This window comes from Quercus lobata, chromosome 7, assembly GCF_001633185.2.
Source record: "Quercus lobata isolate SW786 chromosome 7, ValleyOak3.0 Primary Assembly, whole genome shotgun sequence".
Classification (NCBI taxonomy): Eukaryota; Viridiplantae; Streptophyta; class Magnoliopsida; order Fagales; family Fagaceae; genus Quercus; species Quercus lobata.
Window position 1 is genome coordinate 40,652,085 of NC_044910.1, and position 24,095 is coordinate 40,676,179.

The following is a 24,095-nucleotide window of genomic DNA, read 5'->3' on the forward strand; positions in this document are numbered from 1 at the left end:
ACATATCTGAAAGGAGAGCACGCGCCAGGCCCAGGCACTACCAGCCTGTACCTAGCCAATATAGGACATGGTGGGGCCATGGGCCAGAGGTAAGAGGTAAAGGGGGTATGGTTTGGTGGTGGGGAGAGGGGAAAAGATTTATTTGCAGCTTCTGTCCAAGCCTTTTTGGGAGGTACGTTCTGCTGGGATGACAGACCACCCAAAAGAGGTAAGTTTGAGGGAGAATCGTTAGGTGCATGCCTTGAGAATGGAGAGAGAAAAGCATTTATATGGTGGCAAGAAAGAAGTGCTGCGGTAGAGGGAGAAATGAAACCTGCCTTTGTCTGGCAAGAATGAGTGGCACACACCTCTGGTGGTCGGCAAGTACGTCCAGACTAGACAGAGGCGGTTAAGGGGCAAAATGGTAAAACCTTGGTCACGACAGGTACTATAAAAAGGCTCTTGCCGTGCCCTGTAAGGAGGATCGAAAAACAGAGTATTTTTACGGAGTGAAAAGAAAAACAGAGCAAAAAGAAAAGAAAAAAGATGAGAAAGAAAACAGAGAAGAATAGAAAGGAAACTAAGGAAAAATGAGAGTTAGTTCAATGGGCATGCACCAATAGATCGGTTTCCCTCTCTCCCCCTTCAAATCTTACTTTCTTCCAAAACGTAAATAAAAACTCTTTCTTTTTTGGCAATAACCATTCAGGTCCGACTCTCTCAAAGTCATTAATCCCCACGGTAGGATCTTTTTCCTGGGGGATTATTTGCATTGAGAAGAGGCGTTCTCTCCTCTTTGGTTTTGCTGTGGCAGACTAAGTTTAAAACTTGATTTATGCCCATTTGATTAGCTAGTATTATTTTTTTCATTTTTCTCTGTGATTGATATTATTATGACTGTAATCATACTTTATTAGTAGGGAATACATAGCTATTTATTTAAATAGTCAGAATACTCTGTTTTGGTTGTTTTATATCTGCCTATCGTAACTCGTCTGCAGCAGTTCTGCTTGCCATAAGTTTACTCCTGGCAGACAAGGCATAAGTTTGTGAACAAACCGGCCCAAGTTGAGTTACAATTGGACCGGCCCCAACTCCCTTACTCAGAAATATTCGGGTCCATTACCGCAGGAGGCAGCCTAGCCCATTACTGAAGGAGGCAAGCCCAATACACTATACATATAAAAGGCACCTACAATGTGTAATTAATTATTATTATTATTATTTTTAAAGAAACAATGTGTAATTAAACTTAATACTTAGTGATACTAATTACTACTGTACAAATGGAGGGGTGAGAGAGGCTGAGCCCGGTTCGGCCCGCATTACGGTAGTTGGCGCGTGACATAGAATCAAAGCTCAAAGCTTGAGGAACTGAAAGGCCACGCCATATATAAACGGGAGCCAAGTCACCGAAACTGTAAGCAGTTACTCTACTTTGGCATTTGCTCTAGAGTCTTCTGGAAAGAAAAACCCACACTCCTCTCTCTCACTCTCTGCTCTTCTGCTTCTCTCTCATGGAGTTTTGGGGTAATCTCTCTCTCTCTCTCATTTCGATCTTCGTATTTTTAGGGTTTCGCAGCCTCTGCACGTCGTCGTTTATCATTTTCTTATTTAATCTTATTTTGTGCAATGTTATGCTTCTTGATTACGGAACTCGCTTTCGCCGTTTGGTTGCCGAGAAAATACGGGAAAATTGGTTCTGAAATCTCAGAGTTTATCTCAATTTGGTGCTTAAGAAAAGGAAATTAGCCACTTGGCCTAGCCTGTTTGCCTTTCTTTCTTTTTTTTTACTGAATTTTATCGGAATCCAAATAGATGGTTAGGTTTTATAGGCTTCTGATGTTCTCTTCCCTATCATGGCTTTGATTTCTTATAAGTTGTAGACTGTACGCGTTCTACGTTGAGTATTTTGGTCTTGTATAGTTATTTCCCCTTGTTTGCTTGGCTAGAATTTGAAGGAAAATAAATTTTGAACATGTATTATGTCTTGTTGTATTGTTTGGTTGTGTTAGATATTTGCTATAGGCCAGTGAATACTATCGTACTCTGAATCACGGTGTTTTTGGAGAAATGTACTATGACATGCTCTGTTTTACGTTTTGTTTGATTGCTGTGTGTAAAACTAAAAGATCTTCTGCGTTTCAATTGGATCTGTTGCATGATAGGTGCAAAATGAAACTCATCTTAGCATTCACATTAAATGTGGTTGAGATATCGAGGCCCAAATATGTTATAAAACTCTAGTCTCTGTTTATTATTTAATCATACTTGGAGCACAAGTAATCATAGTCATATTTTTTTTGATAACCAAATCATAGTCATATATGTAGTGAAAATATTGTAACTCTAGATTAGTCTAGGATTTTTAGCCTGCTATTCATTGTAAATATATAGCTTAATAATAAAAGATGTAACCATCAAAGGGCTTCTGCTTCGGATTTAGGTATCTAAGGCCAAACCATGGTCAATTTCTTGCATTCTCTATCTTCTACTTCTTTATTTTCTTCTTCATATATTTTCATATACTTTATTATGGTATAGACAAAAAAACTCAACAAGCACACATACGAAGAAGACATGTCCCAAGGTTCCCAATGATCTCATTAGGGTACTGTCCCGGCTGGTACAGATACACCCATTGAAACATAATGGTTCAAATACCAGTCCATTCCAGTGTGGACAGGCTGTTTCTGCTGTTACCTGTCGTTTCAGGTGATGAATGCATACTCAACTCCTAAGGTATATAATAGGAGGCATGGCATAATAGATGATATAAAAAAATTTGCATTGGTGTCATGGTCCTAAACTAAGTAGTATAGGACTCCTTAAGTCAGCTGAGTAATTTTTGCTTCATAAAACAACATCAGGTGAAATGGGGTTGACCTCCATGAACAACTCGTCCTTCAGGGTGATCACCCTTTTCAGCCCCATCAATCTATGCACAGAATCATCATTGTGAAAGCAAGTGATGGTGATAACCTTGGCAAAGGGAAATTTTCTCTTGCCACTGAACTTATCCACCTCATAGTTTTTCATTTTCTTTTTTTTTTAATAATTGATCAAATCCTAAGCTGGGAGAGAATTTATATTACTTTGATTGCCTTCACAGCTTCACCCCCCCCCCCCTTTTTTCCCCCTCAGTACTAATAGTTACCTTTTTTTAGAGCATGTATATTAGGAATTAAGTGGTTGAAAGCAGTTATTTATTTTGTTTCTTGTATGTTTGTGCACTGTGTATTAAAGAGTTTGTGTTTGTTTGTCTATTGTGTGACTGTGCATGTTTGCTCTTGTGCGGCTGATGTGTACATGGTTGTATGCGTTACAATGGCTTCTGATTTCATTCTGAAACTTTCCCACAATGGTGTTCTTTGTTCTCCATTAGCTCTTGTTTGGTTTTTTGCTACTATAAAACTTGCTGTTTGATACAATTTCCAGGTGCTGAGGTTAAGAGTGGAGAGCCCCTTGAGGTGTATCCTGGTGATGGTTTCATATTGCATCTTTCACAGGTTATTATTTATCTTCCATAATCTTTGATTGTCCGATTTAGATTTTCTTTTGCATTAACCATGTTTTTGCTATAGTATCTGAAGTATCATTATGCTGCAGGCTTGTCTTGGAGAGGTTAAGAAGAACATAGGAAATGAAAGCGTCTGCCTGTTTGTGAAAGTTGACAAGCAAAAGCTTGTTCTTGGAACACTCTCTTCTGAGAATTTCCCCCAGTTATCTTTTGATCTGGTGTTTGAAAAGAAATTCGAGTTATCTCATAACTGGAAAAATGGAAGTGTTTACTTCACCGGATATAAAGCTTGTCCACCTGAACAATATCCTGTTACACTCCATTCTCTTTGAATGTGTCATCTAATCTATTTATTCCCATAATTTTAGCTGGTTTAATCACTTGGTTTTTCTTGTTATTATATGTAATCTCCTTGACTGATGTTTCTATTGTCATCACGGGTGAAGTTTCTGGTGAGTTGCTGCTTTAATGTTTTGTTGTCATTTTTTCTTTTTCTTTTTAAGTTCATCTCATTCTCTATGTTTGTTCATGCTTCTTACTTTCTGAATCTAATTCTTAATTTGATACATATTCAGATTCACAAGAGGATTTTCCAGTTGTTACCCATGATAGCGGTATAGACAAAATGCCCATTTTGGGTTTTTTCAATTTCACCTTTTAGGCACCTGTGCATCTTATTTGTTTTGTTCCTTGTGATGTAGGAAAATACGAGCCACAAGCTAAACCAGCTGCAAAGCCTGATGTTACTGCAGCTAAGCGGGTGAAGATTGTGGAGCCAAATAAAGATGAAGACATGGATGAAGATGATGTGGATAAGGATGCATCTTCAAATGATGATTCATCTGATGAAGATAATGTTAATGAAGCTAAGGTATTCTGATCTATCTGATAAGCAATCTGTATTCCTTCTCATTAATTGGCTTATGCCTTGGTGAAAGGCAACTGATGTAGATTAAATAAATTTATTTCTTGAGACTTCATTTGGTATTGTACAAATTGGTTCTGATGTCATTTTTGGAAGTTACAGATCTTAGTTGTCAGCTGAAGATGGCTATGTTGCAATTACTTGATATACATAGCATACCTACAACCTGAACTTATAATGAATAATAGTCATTTTCCATTTTTTTGTTAATTGTTGAAAACATTGAGATCTTATCATGTGAGTGATGGCAAAGACTAGTATTGTTACTACAAATATGTAATTCCGTTATAATAGATTTTCCCATTTCAAGAAGAATTTTTGGGAATCTACTTCAGGCATTAACCGAAATTATATAGAATTGATGATTAATGTTTTAGTTAGATACTATTATCAGGATACGTCTATGCCAACTAATGGTTTCTGATTAAGTTTATGTTAATATCATTTAGTTGGCCATGATTTATAGTTGTTGAAAGTCATATTTTTTTGAAATGTTACTAAATTTACTTGTTCAAATGTTTTGTTGCAAACTTTGCATGTTTGGTTTTAGGATAACGTACTGGCAATTATGTTTGTTGGTTTTGTTGCTTAGGCTAAGGTGAATGCCAAGGAAGAATTCAGTGAAGATGACGATAGTAGTGATGATGAGGACAGTAGTGAAGATGAGGATGAAGAGACGCCAATGAAGGTAAAGACATTTCAATATATATACATGAATTTTCATGTAGTAAAGAGTTGTGAAATTTTTTGAGCCTCTCAATTTTCCTAGTTTCTCCCAGTCATTGTCACTGATTAATGCACATTTGTTTTGCATGGTTAAAGGCCAAAGCAAGCAAGAAGAGACCCTTGGAATCTGCCCAAAAAACACCTGTTCCTGAAAAGAAGGCAAAGTTGGTGACTCCTGAGAACACTGGTGAGTTATTTTTTATTTTTTAACTAATACCAATTGGTAATGACTTAGCAGGTTGGTTCTGTTTGGACTCTGCAGGGACTTGTTGCTTTTAATGAATGTGTACACCATGCATTATTTTTTGTGTAAGATCTTATATGAATATGGTGCCCAAATCTGATCTAGATCTAGCGTGAATTCTTGTCCTGATGATCACGATGGTTTTGTTTATATTGCTCAAGAGTTCATTGTTGCAGATGGCAAGAAAGGTGGTGGCCATGTTGCAACTCCTCATCCTTCAAAGAAGGCTGCAACAAAGCAGCAGACTCCAAAATCAGGAGCATTCCCTTGCAACTCGTGTAACAGGTACTTCTGTCTTTTCACTTTTTACCTTGCTCCTATTTGATGGGAGTGTAACTATTTTTATTGCCCTAGCAGGTCTTTCAACTCAGAAATTGGTTTGCAGTCTCATACGAAGGCAAAACACAGTGAGAAATGAAGTGCTTGGTAAAGTGACATAGAAATTCCGAAGTTATGTTCAGTCTAATGTAAAGCAAGCGTGTAGTATGTTGTCTGTCTTTTGGTTAACTTCGTTGGAATTAATTGACAGTAACTTCAGTAAAGTTCTATTTGCAATCTGATTTAGGATTGATGTAATTCTCTCTCTCTTCTTCTTCTTCTTTTTTATTTTCTTTTCATTTTTTTAAAATCAATCGTCATGCAACTTGTTGGTTGTGCAACAAGTTAATATCCTTTGTGTGCGTTAATTTTAAAAGTTGCGCTTCAGGTACGTGATCTTTGCTCCCATGGATATAATTGTCAAGGGTCTGATTGTGCCACGATGATAACTCTTTATCATTATTTCAAAATATCAATTGGTTTTTTGTGTAAGTGGGATCGAGCTCCAAATTACTTATTTAAATAAGAATCTATACTAATTGAGTCAATTGAATCCTCAATTAACTTATTTATTTTGTTACCTTAATTTAAACTTTTTTTAATAATTCGATAGAGTAACGGGAAGAAGGATTTGAACTTTGATTCTCCTAATAAAAGAGAGCTGGTTTTATCATCGAGTTACAAGACTTTTAGTTTCAAAATAGCTTGTTTGTTTCAACAGTGATTCTATCTTGTCATTTTTCAAAGTCTGTAAAATCCATGGTTTTAAAACCGGACCGGCTGGTTTAACTAGTTAAAACCAAAAATGAAAGGAAAACTTGATAAACAATACAAACTGTCAGTTCAACCAGCATAACCGGAAACTGGTGCGGTTAAATCGGACAAACAGTACATAGATTTCTTTGTATTTTTTCACTCACCTAGGACAATTTCTCAACAAATTTCATGATTTGATGCATCTCTCTTGTATCATTGTCTCTTTTCTACTTAGCTTTCCATTTTTCTTCGTGGTCTTTGCAATGTCTGTGATCCTCTAATCTTCTTCTTCGCTTTTTTATGTTTTTATTGTTTCTCAAAGAGTTTGCTTTGGGTGCCCACGTGATGGCTGATCAAAGGTAAGGTGATAAGACTAGCTTTTTGAAATTTGAAATGAGATAAGACTCAGTGGAGGAGATAAAATCAAGATGAAAATAAAGAAAGATAAATTGTAAAAGTAAAAGAGAATGAGTGGAGGTAAAAAAAAAAAGTGAGTTAATAAAGAATAATTTGTTAGTAGAGGGTGGTTGAAAATTGAGATGTGTACCCAAAATAATAATAATAATAATAATAATCTTCACAATATTTTTACAACGTTTTCATAAGAAGTTTTAAGTTTTAGGTTGTTATGAGTTTTTATTGGTGAGACAAAAAAGTTATTTTAGCGGTAGGTTCAAATTAGAACCAATAAAAAATAGTCATATATGATTTGTTGTAAAAGTGTTAAGAAAATATTGTGAACATAGCATATATATTAAATATATAAAATAGCGTTAAAATGACCCGTTATAAAATTATTTATTTTTATAATTATTAATTAAATTATTTATGATGTCACCAGTTCGACCATCAGTCGGACCCCGATCCGATCAGAAAATCGGTAATCAGTCCCTTTTTCAGTTTTTTCACTGTACCAATTTTTAAAACCATGGTAAAATCTCTCCATTTGGTAAATTATGGTCTGTTTTGATATCACTTATTGCTAAAAATTGAAAACACTGTAGCAAAATATTTTTAAATGTGTGAATAGTGTCGTGGGACCCAGTTTTAAAGAAAAATTTGTTGAAATCTGTACTTACGGGCCCCATGAACAGTGCACGGGACCCACAAAAAAAACACAAACGCGCATATATGGCCTTTTCATCGCAATCCAAACCCAACCTTAGTATTACTAGTAGCAGATGAAGATTTTTTTTTTTGTTAAGTGAAAAATGAAAAATAGTAGATAAGAGGCTTATAAGTGTTAGTTTCAAATTCTTCGTAAAATGATGTGATTGTTTTTTAACAAAATATAGCTAACAATTTTTTATTTTTTAAGAAGGAAGTATAGTTGATACTTAATACAATATATTAGATTTTTAAAATTAGGCTATCTTATGTGTGGTTATAATTTGCTTCTAGTGTTTCTTACAAATGGTTCATCTTGTAAAACGGTTCGAACTAGACCAAAGTGGACAACAATAAATCGAAATGGAACATAGTGGACCAAATTGGATAGCAGCAAACAACAATGGTCCGAAGTGAATTGGAATAGACCACAAAGGACAAAAATACTACAATGATGTGCCTCAATAAGAGCATAACAATAATAAATGATGTAGGGACCAGAAGAACCAGCAGCCCAAACCCACTTAGAATAGTGGCTGGATCAGTCCAACTGTGACCCAAAACAATGAATTTATAAGAGAGGGAAACAAACAACTAAAGGGGAACTCAGCCCGAGGAGAAAAATAAGGAAGAAATGGCCGATCTTATTATAGGGATGAACCACTTTCTCTATACAAATTAGCCTAAGGAGACCACATTTACATAAGAATTATTACTGTTCACTCTCTTATTTCTAAGTGTTCTTGTTTCTTCTTTGTCTCTTGATACTTGTGTCCAGGTACTTCTCTCAGTGAACCTTTCTTTTCTTATACACTCCTCCCTTTATCATATCTTAACCATCTATCTTTACCTAACATCCCTCCTCTCATGACACTTATCACTTGTCACTTTTTATATCTGAAGAAAATGGAGGAAGGAGTCTGTTTAGCTGTGACTTACACTGTTCAAGTCATTTCCTCATCAATGCAACTGATAAAGCTGTTGTCCACCATTTAATACGGAGGTGACAAGTTACTCTAAACTAGAAATTGCCCCTATGACCACTGATTCTCTCTCTTTCTCTTCAGATTCTTGCTCCCACATAGAATGCCTTAGAGTACTTTGACTCATCTCTTCCTCTCCTCGGGTGCCTTTCTTCCTCAAGTCCATGGACTACAACATCCCCACAGTTATATGGCAATTCTTCATATCCATCCTCGGTCCTCGGGCACCCACAAATGTTATGTTTCAACTTTTAAATATATTATATAGATTTTTAATTAAAATTTCATATTAAGTTCTTCCTATGCTACTTTTTATAAAATTGCACAATGTTTATCCATCAAATCCTAAAAGCATCCACAGCAATTGAGGCAAATTTTTTAACTTTTTAGCATCACAAAAGTTACTTTATCTATTTTAACTTACCATTTCACAACACACGCAATATCAATGGATTTATTTTTTTAGCTACTTCATTTAAATATTATTTTTTATTCATCATCATCTCCATTTCTTTCTCTCTCTTCCTCTTTGTCTCTCTTCTCTGATACAGAGCAAGCAACCCCACAAAACATCAAACCCACGCCATGACCCATCAACCCAACCACCACAACCCATGCCATGACTCACCAACCACACCCACGTCGTAACCTACCAACCACACCCACGGCAATCACACTAGCACATCACAGCAACCCACGGATCACAACCCACAGGCCACAACCCACCGACCCACATCCACGAACCCACTGACCCATAGGCCACAATCCAATCAGACCACACTCACAAAAACCACTGACCCATAGGCCAGTCTTAACTCATCAACTCACCACACCGATCTCACTACACTCTCCGATCAGAGGAGAAGAAGAGAGAAGGTTGAGACTTTGAGCCAGAGGAAAAGAAGAGAGAACAGAGAGAGAGAGAGAGAGAGAGAGAAAATATTTTAATGGGAAGAGAGAGAAGTTAAATAAATTTTTTTTTTTTTTTTAAGCTTTGAAGCTACAGTGCTCAGCTATAGATGGTTGTGCACTGTAGCAGAAGAGGTAAAAATTTTACCTATGCCTCCACCATTGCATAATGGTTTTTAGTATTTGAGGTGCTAAAAAATACCAATATGGCTTTTTAGCGTCACTGTTGTGGATTCTCTAAGGTCACTGAAAAAGGAAAATGGATAATTAGCTGAAACACTACCATCAAATTTCAAGCTGCCACCAGACCAAGTACGACTAGTGAGAACCAATGAAGAGGGTTTCCAACCACAATACATCCAGTTAACCAAGCTCCTAGCAAAAGCACCAACCACCAGCATGTGACTCTTGGACGATTCAAGGAAAGTAGGAAACCCACGATCTGGGCAAAGGCAAAGCACATCAAGGGGGCGCTAGAACAAGTGTTTTGACTTCATTCTTATTGATTCTCCCAAAATAAGAAGACTCGAGTCTTGCTGGCAAATATCCAGCCAGGAAAAATATAAAAAGTTAACCCTGTAGGAATCAATCTTAAATGCGGCCATATATGGGTTGAATAAAAGCTACATCCCGAACAAATTATGGTTTGGTAAATCAAACATTCTACCTTTTTTATTTTATTTTTTATGCTAGTGCCACTGATACATAACCCCACCACCAGATCCGTGCATAATGAAGTCCAAGGGAACTCCTAGTGGGATAGAACCTAAGATGTCTGGGTCTACCACTTATCCCAAGATCTACCACTTACTGGGGTGGTATTCCATGGCAACTTTGCTAGCCAGCCATCTTCTCCTCTAATAGCTTTCTAATACTGGACTAGAGAAAATTTAACCAAGAAAACTTTAATAGCCAAATTAATACTTAGTCTAAAACAGAATGACACTCGAAGAGTTCAACATTACAGTTGAAAAACTAAAATATTGTACCAGATGGAACTGCATAATTAAATCAAATCACTACTGTTTCTAAGGTCCTATATAGCTTAAATCTGTTCTCTAAAATAGAAATCTTGACAATATTTTTCAGCAGTTTTCTCCTGTAAGAAGCTCGAGGAGATTTCAGCAATGCTTTCACAACACTCACATCAGGTCCTGCACACAATGCTCCACAGACAATGACAGCCAAACCTGTATACAAATATCATTGTAAGCTGAAAATTGAGGCTCTATCCTGGGAAGCAGGAACACCTGAACCTGCAAAACTTGTACAGTAGGTGAGATCACAACTTTCACAGGAAAATTGAGTGGAAAAAAAACAATACCTCAATCCCCTTTTGTTTTTCAGTTGGGATATGGACAAATTAATTTTGTACTATGAAGTAGAAAAATATGAACTTCATGCTGAACAGCTGAAAATTTTTGTTTGAAGAGTTTAATATGTTAAAAAAATAAAACGAAATTTCCTTATGACACATCCTGTATGAAGTGGCTTATAATCGAGGAAAGAAAAAAAATATCGTATTTTGAAGGTGCTTTCCACTTGGCTCCAAATCCAGAAACTATTTCAATTTATATATGCTCCATTTTGACACATGAATTCCCTTGACTTAAATAACTAATAATGGGAAGCTAATTATTTTTCAAAGGAAAAAAAAAATTAGAGACCTGAGGGAAAATCACTTTGTAATTACATAAACATGCATAAAAGTGATCATCAACTGAAGAACAATGAAAAGTAAATGTTACTTAAAAAAATATCTACTAAAAAAAATCTACGCAATTACCTGAATTAACTTGGAAGTGAAATTTAAAGCGTTACAATACAGGCATAGCAGCAATCAATTTGTAATTTCATGTTCAGCTACCTATAAATCAATTCTTTTTGCTTTTCATTTTAGAAGGGGAGAAATTTTTTAAAAGAATTTTACTTTCAATAACACATGACAGGGAACCTGTACTCCACCTGCAGAGTGGAAATGGGTAGTAAGCTATATTAACTAAATGGGTTGTCTAAGTGAAAAAAAGAAATGCACTTTTCTAAGTCTAAGAAACATTTTTTTTTTCCTAATCAATTTTAAAAAGAGCAATGGGACAAACCAGACAAGTCTGATGGGGCTAATCATCGTATCTATCATGCTGCTGATGTTGCTCAGGCTCATTATACTGATCATTCTGTTCAAAGCCATTGCTGTCATTGTCAATGTTATCCTCATGGTTCGGAACACCAGATTCTGTCTGTTCCCTTTCCCTATTCCATTGCTCAATCTTAGCCCTTCTTTCAGCACTACTTTCCCTGACAGGACTCCTATTCCTCCTTCCTCCAGGGCTTCTGCTTCGTTCCCCTCTACGTCCAGGACTGCGGCTTCTTGGCCTCCTGCCCCTATCATGGAAGGAACGGAAATCTCTGTCATCATCTCTTCTACCAAATCCACGACCACCACCACCACCTCTACCAAAACCACGGCCACCACGTGAATGCTCTTCATAACCACGGTTCCTAACAGGACTGCGGCTCCTGCTTCGACTGCGACTACGCCTTCTTCTGTTTCTCCCAAATAATTTCCTCCTCAACTCCCTAAAAGTTACATAAAAAAGCTTATCAGGAAGATCAACACAAATAGGTTTATATAGATACAAAGCCTACTACTTACAAGTTGAAAATTATCACACCAAAACACTCACTTGCTAATCTTTTTCAGATGCATGAAGTTGCAGTAGCCACCACGATTACACACATTTTCCTCATACTGTCTACATGTAGCTTCACGAAAATCAGTGACTGGCGAGAAGTCAACGATGATAGGACGCCCTAGTACATTCGACATTCATGAATTGTCAAAATAATGTTTCCATAATAATAATAATTACGCCCACAATTATTATATTACTACCAATAATAGCAACAACAAGAAGTTAACAACATTATTTCTACTTCTATTACTATTACTAGTACAGCCAAAAAGAGCAAAAACCAAGTGACAGTGAAATTATTGATAAAAGTGGTGTAAATGCAATGACACAACACAATCTACATGCCAGAACTAATCAAGAATGTTCACCTTTATGGGCCAAAGCACACAAATAACTACCCCTATAGGATTTATCAAAATACAAGGCCCAGGGGATGCAAGCAGCAATAAATGGAGCCTTGGGATAAGATTTGTGGCCATTAGATTTGACACAATTATATTTTAACCATGAAATAGTCTGTCCATTTCAAAGAGAAATGGATAGGAAACTTATTCTTGTGGCAGGGCCCCCCCTTGGTTAAATCCATCACCCTACCATTTTGTAGTCCATCAAGAGTAATGGCCAATCAACAACAATAGCTACAATTTTGGGTATTTCTATGAATTTCACAATTTCATAAAACATAAGTAAAATTCAAACCAAATCCCAATATTATTATCTACCATTTTCATTCTCATAAAGCTTGATTTTAGAAAACACATATAATAATTCTTATCAAACTTATCGTGTAAACAAATGAAAAATAAGTCAACATCATTCTACCTACATTTATAAATTATTATTTTTAATATTTTGATATGTAATTTAATCCATTAAAGAAAAAGTGCAAAGGGGTGCAACCCTACTACACAAAAGTACACAAAGGCAAAAACCAAAGCAAAAATAAGGTTTTTTTTTTAGAGGTAAAAGAAAAATTAAAGTAAAAATACACTTCGACTTTCAATAAATAAAAAAAGTTAATTACCATACATATACTAAACTCAATCATATGGATCTAATGCTTATTAGGCACAATTTTTATTTTTATTTTTATTCTTCAAATTTGTAGGAGGCTATATTAATTAATTTAAGGACTTTACAACAATATTCTATATTTAGAAAAACAAAAAAAAAAACAAAAAACAAAAAACAAAAACAAAAACCAAAAAACAAAAACAAAAAGAAAAAGATAATGATCAAAGCTAAATGGTTATATGGTTGATATTGAAAAAATATATTTATTTATTTATTTATTATAAATTGATGCAGAAAGAAAGGGAGGTGAAAGAGAGAAGAAACCAAAAGAGAGACAACCACTAACCTAAAGTGAATTATAGAACAATCCTTTTTTGCCAAATTACAAAACTGCCTTCCTTTTTTGTTGCTGAAGTTCACTAAGGCTCTTGCCTCAAGTGCCTTACAGTCTATTTAAGGCGCTTGGGCACTTGCCTAGGCTCTAAAGGCAAGCGCCTCATTAAAGAAGCCTTATTGGCACCTCTCCTTTGACTACATTGACTATATCATAGACTAAGGCACTGCCCAAGAAACAACAAATAAACAGAAAACCAAAAACCACAATTCCTGAGTCACTGCACAATGGAGAAAAAGATTAGCTACACTCTCTCCATGGCTTATACACATAAAGCACCAATGCATAATAATGATCCCCCTGCACTTCCTTAGAATACCCATAGTCAAAGTCTTTCCTAACTTCACACTACATGAAGAAAGCCACCTTGGTGGTGCACAAACTATGATCTGCCAATGAAAGTAATTTCCTCCTCTTAATACCTTGTAGTTGCTCTTCACTTGGAAGCCTTGATTTTTCAAAAGGATTAATACCAATTTATCTACCTCCCATATCAAATATTTACAGCATATGTCATCTAGTAACTATCCCAAAAAATCCAGTTTCCAATCATTCACTGCTCTAATGAAAAGAGAATTCCAATAAAAGCAACTATTTCTATACACTTGATAATCCGCCACTGAAGAATCTCTTGCATTTTGGGAAAGATTAGGATATCTCTCCTGAAAAGTAGATTCACCACTCCATATAGTTCATGCCAAAAACAAATTTTAGAACTATCAACAACATCATATCTTATAAAATGCAATAAGTTATCTTATCTTCTTCTAATATTCTTCCACAAACCCATACCATTTGGCCCCTAACCTCGTTGAAACACCAACTTCACCAAGTGATTCCATACTTGACATCTATCACCCTCCTCCACAACTCATCATTTTCTTTTATCCTGTATCACCAAAACCATTTACCCAGCAAAGCTTGATATATATATATATATATATATATAAACGTTAATGATCCTCGAACCTCCAATGCAAATTGGAGTGCAACAAACATTCCACTTAGCTAAAGTGAATTTGAATTTCTCACCCATACAACCCCAAAGAAAATCCCTCTGAAAATTTTCCATACTTTTTTTTTGATAAGTAATAAGAGAATATTATTAATAAAAGAAAAGCAAGAGAAACACAAAGAGTTCACGGTAGTGAACAATGGAAAAAAAAAACAACAAGACAAGAAATAAGCTAAAAAGGAAATAAAGATAAGAAATAAGCTAAAAGGTAAGATAACATACTGATTAGGGTTTGCTTCACAAAAAGATGTGTCATCAACAAAAAGGAGATGCTATATCACCACTGATTCACTTCTCAAATTATTAACAGAGAAACCATTCAAATAACCCCCTGACACCACTCTTACTGACATCCTGCTGAAAGCTTCCATAACCACTACAAACAATAAGGAATGTGGATCCCCTGACGTAACCCCTTAAAAAACCACCAAGAATGCTATTCACACCTAACTGTGAAAACAAAATATGCTATCCACTTTCTCCAAATTCTCCCCAAAGCCACATTGTTGTAACCAATAAATCAAATTAAAAAAAAAATTTGACATGTCCATAAACTCTTTCCACATCAAGTTTTTTACACAAAGCCCCTAGGCTTTCAGATTTTTATTTATTTTTGATAAGTAATAAGTTTTATTGATATAAAAAAGGGGCACCCTAGTACACAGGGAGTGTACAGGGGTCAACCAGCAAGTACAAAAATTCCAAGAATCAAGAAAATCAAGGAAAGAAGAGAATGATTGGTTTCACAAAGCAATCAACCAATCCAATATAGTTCTAAAGAAAAATAACTTGAGGTTTGGTATGGATCTCTCATTATCTTCAAAATACCTACTATTTCTTTCCCTCCAAAGACACCACATTAAACAATGGGGGACAACTATACCTAGGCTTTCAGATTTCAAACAACTATCCAAACATTCATTAGCTATATGAATAGAGCCAAGTGTTTGTTTGCCTCGAATTAATGCATTAGGAGTGTCAAACACAATTTCTCCCAATACTCTATTTGCCAAAACTTTGGCTAGAATTTTATAATAACTACCCACAAGACTAATAAGCCTATAATCATTCACTTTTAAGGGCTATTTTTGTAGGTATCAAAGCCACAAAGTAGCATCTAAACCATTTTCCAAATACCCCAGTGGAGAAAAGTCCATAAAAATTGCATTATGTATGCTCTTAATTCAATCCAAAAATATTGGAAGAAGGCAATGGTAAACTCATTAGGACCCAGTGCTTTGTCATCCCCATGCTATTTAGGGTCCAAATAACCTCTCCATCCTCAAATCGACGATCTAAATCAGCTACTCATTCTTAATTGATGGTATTGAATGGCATCTCCTCCAATTTAGGCCTCTAAGTTCTTATCCTTGATAGAGATTAATGTAGAAGTGTTCAATGTCCTCCCTAATTGCAGCCTTATCAATGGCGATTGTGTTGCCAACTTTTAAGCAACCAAAAGGTGTAGCACAACCTGGCACAATGGGCCTCATTTATATCACAAGAGCATGTGTGCGTACGTGAACGCGTGAGAGCTCTTTGAGTTTAGGCCCAAGAAGGGTGTATTTTGCTTGTACAAGTAGCACAATCAATGAAAAGCTTCGTAATCCTATCCCCTTCTTTAAGCCAAAAAGCCCTTGAATACTATATGTCACCAAATCCACCAAGTTTGCTAACAGCCATCCTGCACTCTCCTTTCCCAATAATACATAGAAAATATTTCCCTCACACTTAGACTCGAGGGATGATACTGATCCCCCCCACCCCCCCTTCTAAAATATGTTCAAATCATCTAGATTCAATGAAAAATAATCTCAAACCACCATTGCACAATACTTGATTAGTATCATGAGATTACCACATCTTCACTTGGAGGATCTCTAGATGTTATGGTCAAGGACAGTGGAGGAAGTCCAACAAAGTGGTTGGCAGTTCCCTAAATAGAGGGAACACTTTTCCACATAGGCCAAATTGTATTACAACACCCACAACAATTACAACACAATTACTGTGAGTTCCAAGTTCTATCCTTGTAATTATTATTTTTAATCTTGTTTATAAGAAAATCCAATTTTGGCTAATAGCAGGATTACATTTGGCAAGAAGACGACGAGATGTGTGTTGTGTAACCTAAAGAACCAAATTGGTGCAATTATAACATGTGCGTATTAGGTGGCAGCCATAAATTGGCTGACTAAATAGTTACATGAAATTTAGAATTCAAATGAAGGGAGTTAGAGAGCCGGAGTAGATAACTACCCCAAAAATTAAGGAATGAACAAAAACTTATTTGAGAGAAGTGTCTTTGAAGATTGATGAGAACATACATGGCTTATAGCAACCATTGATAATTGTCTTATATATAAGGTTGACATTTCAGAGAAAGTACATCATCGCTGCCACCAATACCCATATTCTACTAGTTTATCCTTGTAATATCCCATTTTAGTAAAAATTAAGCATTGATTGTGATTTTTCTGTTACATAAATGCAAGTAAGTTCTCTTCCAATGTTTAATTTCCCTATAATTAGTCATGTTTAGCTTGAGGTAGCACCAAATGTACTTTACTGCATTTTTCTAAGTAGTTTTACTTCAAGATAGCTTGGGAATGGGTTAGTTTAGCCTCCATCTTCCTTATTTTGCATCATGCACATAATCACAAACTCAGTTAACCTAGTTGTCAATTATCATCGAACCATGGTTATTTGTTATGTCTCAGCTCAAGTCCTTTTCATTGAGGCGTTACCAAACCTCAATCCTTCAAACACGAAATCAGGTAAAATCCTCGAGGCAAGATCAGTACATAGCCTTGAGATCACCTCAAAACATAATTTTCACATCGAACAAGCAAATCTTTTGGTGGTCGAAGCCAAAGTTCTTAACACATAATTAAGGAATTTCAGATAACAAAAATGTAAAAATTGGCATAAATAGACAAACTCAAAACATGTATATAGAGCTACATTTACGAAACACTGCTTGCACAGCAGTATATTCCTACCACTACAATTCAATCAATTACAACAAAGCAAACCTGGTGAGAAATCTAATATGATTTTTCACGAAAGTACAACTATTCACAGAGATTCAATTACCAAATCTTAGGGCAAAAAAGAAAAAACTAACCTGAGTAGAACCTTCCATTGAGATTCCTCAGCGCATTTGCCGCGTGCTCCTCCTCACGAAACTGAACATACACATTCCCAACCTGCTCTCTCTCACACACAAACACAAACCAAACATTAGGTCAAAAAAATCAAAAATCAAAAAAGTGAATCAAAATCAAAATCGAAATCGAAAAGCGAGAGAGAGAGAGAGAGAGAGAGAGAGAATTATTGACCATGTGATCAGCCAAGTTATCGCAGATGTTGAGGCTCTCGAGGTGGCCGTACTTGCTGAGCTCGTCGAAGAGGTCTTGGTAGAAGTCTTCGAAGTGGTCTTGGATGTGGCGAGGGTCGAGATTGGGCTGAGTTTGGGGGTTAAGAGCCGGGGCTGGGGTGAGCATGTCAGGGCGCTGGTACATGTTGGAGAGAAGGAGCGTTGGGCTGATTGTGGGCTTCGTGTGGAGCCTCGAGCACCGGTCGCCGTGCCTGCACGCTCCGATCTTGAAATAGAAAGGGCAGTTCACCCTGTCTTTCTCAGTTCCGAATATCGACGCCAAGTGCTCCGCCATGTTTGGTTTTGGATTTTGGATTTGAGATCCGTTTCAGTGTGTGTGTGTGTGTGTGGGTTTGATTATTGACTTGACTTTTGATAATAAGAGCTGTAATTGAATCAGCATCAAACTCAAAGTCTATACCATTCGGGCTTTGGGTTTGCTTTGCTTTGCTTTGCTTTTTGTATCTCTCTTATAAACTCCGATCTAGGGTTTTATTTATTTTTATATTTTAACAAATAAAGATTTAGATAATATAGAAATATGTTAATAAAAGCTGTACATGCACACGATCAGCAGGTTTGCCCGAGTGGTTTAAGGGGGCAGACTTAAGATCTGCTGCACATAAGTGCGCGTGGGTTCGAACCCCACAGCCTGCAACGGTAACGTGTTTTTATTATTAACACACCTCTTATTATTAATCTTTCAGCAATGAGTTTAAGTTTGACTTCGTGTTTGTTTAGCAAAATTATTTTTACCAACTTATTTTACCATTCAGCTTATTTTTGCTATTATTTATAGGTTTCATTGTACTTTTTGGTACTATTTATAGATCTTATGTACTATTTCAGTTAATTTTTACCTTAATCTACAGTATTTTTAACAAAAAGTTTTCAGTTTCAGCAAAATAAGTGGATTCTAAACAGACCCTTTATTACCAACAATTTTCTTTTTTATTGAAAAGATAGAAAATATATTGATATGTAAACAGAAAGAATACAAACCCGTCTAAATACAATCAAACAGGAAAATAACTAAGCATACAAATTGGCAGACCCCAAAGCACCATTAGAAGACAATAAAAGTATAAAGTATTAAAAATAAAGCCTAGTCTCTAAGAACATTTACAGCAAAGCATCTAAAAAATTTAGTTTTTAGTAACTCAAAACACTACTTTATTTATTTTAAAAACTCACTTTATAATGCACCCTACAACAAAGATTTTATATTAACATTCAACACATTAAAATAATTTATCAAAAAAAAATTAAAATAATATATCTAACACAATAAATAACAACCACAACACTGTCGCTGCCGCCGCCACCACCACTATGGCAATCACAACCCATTGCAAAATAAAAAAACCCAAAACAAAATCACCGCCACAACCACAACAACAACCACTGTCATCAACAACCCACCACAAAACCCATTAAAAATAGAGCAACACAGCCAAGAAATCCAAACAAAAAAAACCCAGCAACTCCACTAAGAAATCCACCATTACAGTCACTGCCATCGAGAAAAACCCAACACCAGACCGATCTCACTCGCAACAAATCGAGAAAAACACACTTAACCAAACCTAGAAAAGACATCAACTTAGACCTAGAAAACACAACCAAAACCTCACACCGGCAACCCAAACCCACGAATCCACTAGCACTGACAACCAAAACCCACTAGCATTGACAACCCAAACCCACAAATCTGATCTCCACACCGATGCCCACGAATCTGATTCACCTAGGTTGGAGTAGAGAGTAGAGGAGAAGTGAGAGAGTAGAAAGAAAGAAAACAAACCTTTTATGCATGTGAAGTGATTTGTAAGCATGTGGAGAATAAAAAATATTTTTTTTAGGTATACCTTCCAACTATAGTGGGTTGCTAAAGATAGCAGCCCACTATAGCACTCAGTTAAAAATTTTTAGGTTTACCTCTTTTGCTATGGTGTTTGTTTTTGGTATTTTGGTTGCTAAAATGACAAAATAGTCATTTTAGAAACCTTATTGTGAGTGCTTTAAGGAGGTTTCTTCTGTACAACAATGAGTAACTGATATTTTTCCAAAAATATAATATCTAGAGTCTCTTTGGGATCCGCTTATTTTACTAAAATTGAAAACTTTTTGCTGAAAGTACTGTAGATGGAGATAAAAACTAGCTGAAATAGTATAATGGGACCCATGAATAGTACCAAAAAATGCAGTGAAACCCATAAATAGTAGCAAAAATAAGCTGAATAATAGCAAAAATAAGCTAAATAGTAAAATAAGTTGGTAAAAATAATCATTGCCAACTTATTTTTATTTTTACCAACTTATTATAATATTCACCTTATTTTTGTTACTATTCATGGGTCTCACTGCACTTTTTGGTATTATTTATAGGTTCTATTGTACTATTTCAGCTTACTTTTACTTTTATCTACAATACTTGTAGGGCATTTTGCCGTTGGTTTCGTTGTTAGTGAACGGGGCCAATAGAAGGGAGAAAGATGCGTTGAGGACGATGTACAAGCTTTGTTCGATAGAGTAGAATAAGTAGAGGGTGGTGACTACCGGTACAGTGAAACTGTTCACCGCTGGTGGTGGAGCAGGGATCAGGGATAGCGGAGAAGGTAATGGTGGTGTTGACTAGCTTGGCTGGGGTTGAGGAAGGAAGGAGGCAAAGGGTTGCTTGTGAGGGTAGGATGGTGAAAGGGAAGGAGTTTGCAGCGGTGACTTTGTTACAAAGGGTTGCCGGTGAGGGAAGGGGCGCTATATTTTAGTTTTTTTCACAAAGCTTTAACTCATAAGAACTAAAATTTGGTTATTTATTTTATTATTTTAATATGATATGGGTGCATAGCATATAATACACCAACCAAGGCATGGGAGAGTGTCGATGTAGCGGCTCCAAGATATATTTTTAGGGGGTCCATAAGAAGATGTATTTTGGGTATAAAAAAGAAGAAACTTATGGTCTATGTGATTTATTTATTACAAATTTGTCCATAGTACGTACTAGAAAGAGAATAAAAGATAAGAAATGTTACGTGCACAACATTTTCACAACACTTTCCTAACAAATCTTTGGTGATAAGTTATTAGTTCTAACTTAAACTTACTACTAAAATTATATCTTGCTCATCGGTAACAGCTAATAACAATTTGTCATTTAGAATTTGTTGTGAAAGTGTTATGAACATAACGTTTCCCATATAAAATAAAATATAAGTTCATTGCATATTGTTCATTAATACAATAAAAATACTAATTGTTGTTGCTAAGATTAAATATTATAAATCATCTATTGCTTTTAAATACAAAAAACATATTAATTATTGTTTTTATGTGAACTCCAAGCAAGATGTAAATATAATAAACTTTTATATATTAGTTTATTTCAAATTTGTTAAGATCTAATTAAATGAGTTTTTTTTTTTTTTTTTTTTAAGTTTAAGATGAACTTATACTTTTGTTTTAGGCTTACTTTTTTTTTTTCCCATTTTTCTTGTTTTGTTTGGTTTTTTTTTTTTTTTTGTCATGAGACCAAGATTTGTCATATTCGTCATATTATTTAGCTAGGATTTAAAAAAAAAAAAAAAAAAAAAAAAAAAAAAGATCCAAGGAGTTCAAAATAAAATAAAATTGAAGGGTCATTACTCATTTGAAACCTTGGACTATACCTAGAGTTGCCTATGCAAAAGTGTAATTATGGTGCACTGTTGGCCCAATGGCAGTATGTTGTCACATCTAATTCCTGTTACAGTTGCTTTGTTTCCATTCTTTCTCTTTGTTTTTTTTTTTTTTTTTTTTTTTTTTTTTGTTTCTTTTCATTTTCATTTTCATACCTATCCTCCTTTGCTTCAGTTCATCTTCTTTTTTTCCTTTACTCTTCCATAAGCTTCTCTCTTCCTCCTCTCACTTCTCTTCCTCTCAAAAATCTGTTGCATTCGAAGCATTTGGCCAATTGAAGAGAGCCCATCCAACCGAGGAAGTTGCTGACCGAAGAGAGGCATGATCGAAGGGAGGCTTGATCTGTGACTGGCGGGGCTCTCTCCCTTAAAACTCTGTAATTTATTTTTCTTCCTTTTTTTTTTTTCCTATTAAGAACCATATAATTAGGTTTATCTATTAAGAACCATATAATTAAGTTACCTAATGGGTCTTTACCCATTTAATCCAAATATTCAAATGGGTTGGGTTAAAACTTACCCATTAAGTGCCCGTTTGGTTCAGTTTTTTGGAGCCAAAACGCACGATTTGAAAACCAAATTCTAATATTTTGCATTTGGTAAAAATTTAAGGGTCTTTACTCATTTAGTTTTCAAGTAACATCGTTTAGTGGTATTTTTGTAAATATTTAGAAAAGTGGTACCCACTTAATAAAACCTAACATTAATTACAATTCTCTCCCCCTCGCTCACGCTAACCAAGAACCTTCTCTCTCCTCTAATAAATATTAATAAAATAATTGCAATGTCATAAAGTTACTATTTTAAATACATACACATACCAAACTCACAATTATGTTTTTTTTATATATTAAAATATGTTGTTTGAAGCATGGTACCAAACACATTTTTTGCATTATATATATATATATATATATATATAGACACGCACACACAAACACTTGGAAGGGAGAATTTGAAGTTTTGAACTTGAGTTCTCCACAAGAAAGAGAGCGAGAAAGCCATTGAGCTTGTGGGCTATAAGGATTTTGTCATCTAATCTACCATTTAAAGAAAATATAATGTAACAATATTCTAATGGTATAAAAATAGAAGATTTTATAAGAAATCTTCATAAATTTTAAACTCGTTTTTTTAGAAGGGTGTAAATTTTAAACTCAATTATATGTATTAGTATTTTATACATAAGAATAATGACTTGTAAAAATGTGATCTTTCAAAAAAAAAATTCGAGTACCCTTGGCATGATGGTTATTCCACAAATATAAATACTTATTGGGTGCATGGGGAGGCAAGACCCATAATTCAAGTCTCCAAGAAGGAGCTTCACACACATATACTTAGATTAGGCTAAAAAAAATAAAATAAAATAATGCATTATTTTTTGTGGTGGCCCTTTTTGAGATTGTGGGCTGGGCTACCTCCTACCACACTACGACCTAAAGGTTTTGGGTAGAAGAGTCAGGACTGGTCCAATTGCAACTCACCTTGAACCGGCTTGTGCACAAATTAAAGCCCATCTGTTGAAATTTTGGTCACACGCCCGTGGAAGATGAAACTATTACAAAAGAGTTACAGCAAACAAGTATAATATAACAACAATAAAGGAAAAGTGCTTACAGTTAGTCAAAACAAGCATAGAATTCCCAATTAAAGAAAAGAGCAGCACAACAATAGAAAACACATTATAAGAAGAAATGATAATAACAAAAAAGTAACACCGATAATTAATAAGATTAAAGGAGAAAATGTTAGTTTGTCGTGCTTAGTTGTATTATGGAACTAAGACCGAAAAGGGAACCACTTCCTCAATGTGGATAACCTCACAAGAAGGTCTTGTTGTAGAAATTACCCACTTTGAGAATATGGGGCTAAATGGCTTATGTCTAAGAAATCCTTAATCCTTAATAAAGGGTAGGCTTCTAGAGGGAGAGATGGGATTAGCCTATTAGTGCATGCCTACTATCACACTTTTACCTACTCTATGTTTTTCTTTCTCACTGTTTTCCTTTTTTAGGTTTTGTTACTCTGCTTTTCCCCTATTTTCTTTTTGCTTCTTGCTCGTGTGATGTTGTTTTTCCTGATGTTATGGTGATGTGATTGTTGTAATGCTGTGTTATTGTGCACGGCAGAGGCTCCTTATATATTGCCTACCGTGATTGGTTTTTACCATTTTATCCCTTAACCACTTTTGTTTGGGTGTGGGTGTCCTTCTAGACCACCCACTGGTCTGTCAGCTGCCCAGCCACCACCACTTATCTGTGCTGGCCATGCCACATCCCATTACCAGACAAAAAAATCTATTTTGTTTGTTTGTTCACTATGGCATTCAAATCCGGATAAGGGTGGGCATTCTCTCTCACTATCCCTTATGGCATGCACCTAGTGATTCCAACTCATTTTTCCCTATTTTGGGTGGTATGTCATCCCAATAGAACATTTCTCCCCAAAGAGTT

General features: G+C 35.5%; 2 protein-coding genes and 1 non-coding gene across 6 annotated transcripts; 2 read left to right on the plus strand and 1 right to left on the minus strand.

Annotated features, from left to right (window-relative positions):
- The first annotated feature begins 1,334 nt into the window (after positions 1 to 1,334).
- LOC115952838 (histone deacetylase HDT1-like) lies at positions 1,335 to 5,979 on the plus strand. 3 transcript variants are annotated; one of them, XM_031070166.1, is made up of 10 exons: positions 1,337 to 1,509; positions 3,418 to 3,488; positions 3,589 to 3,803; positions 3,938 to 3,951; positions 4,075 to 4,113; positions 4,201 to 4,370; positions 5,017 to 5,112; positions 5,247 to 5,337; positions 5,556 to 5,679; positions 5,752 to 5,979. In XM_031070166.1, exons 1-10 carry the CDS (start codon positions 1,497 to 1,499, stop codon positions 5,810 to 5,812), a joined length of 894 nt encoding a protein of 297 aa, XP_030926026.1. In that variant the 5' UTR covers positions 1,337 to 1,496; the 3' UTR covers positions 5,813 to 5,979. The 3 variants fall into 3 exon arrangements, with proteins under 3 accessions (XP_030926028.1, XP_030926026.1, XP_030926027.1); XM_031070167.1 differs by having other exon boundaries at positions 1,345 to 1,509; positions 5,571 to 5,679; positions 5,752 to 5,970; XM_031070168.1 differs by lacking the exon at positions 4,075 to 4,113 and having other exon boundaries at positions 1,335 to 1,509.
- Positions 5,980 to 10,356: 4,377 nt separating this feature from the next.
- LOC115952839 (splicing factor U2af small subunit B-like) lies at positions 10,357 to 18,442 on the minus strand. Of its 2 annotated transcripts, none has more exons than XM_031070169.1 (5): positions 17,925 to 18,442; positions 17,711 to 17,792; positions 12,152 to 12,278; positions 11,567 to 12,044; positions 10,357 to 10,657 (listed from the first exon to the last, which is right to left on the minus strand). In XM_031070169.1, exons 1-4 carry the CDS (start codon positions 18,255 to 18,257, stop codon positions 11,585 to 11,587), a joined length of 1,002 nt encoding a protein of 333 aa, XP_030926029.1. In that variant the 5' UTR covers positions 18,258 to 18,442; the 3' UTR covers positions 10,357 to 10,657; positions 11,567 to 11,584. The 2 variants fall into 2 exon arrangements, with proteins under 2 accessions (XP_030926029.1, XP_030926030.1); XM_031070170.1 differs by having other exon boundaries at positions 10,357 to 11,432.
- Positions 18,443 to 18,535: 93 nt separating this feature from the next.
- TRNAL-UAA lies at positions 18,536 to 18,619 on the plus strand. Its single transcript has one exon. It is a non-coding gene; the product is annotated as a tRNA-Leu (tRNA).
- The last annotated feature ends 5,476 nt before the right edge of the window (positions 18,620 to 24,095 follow it).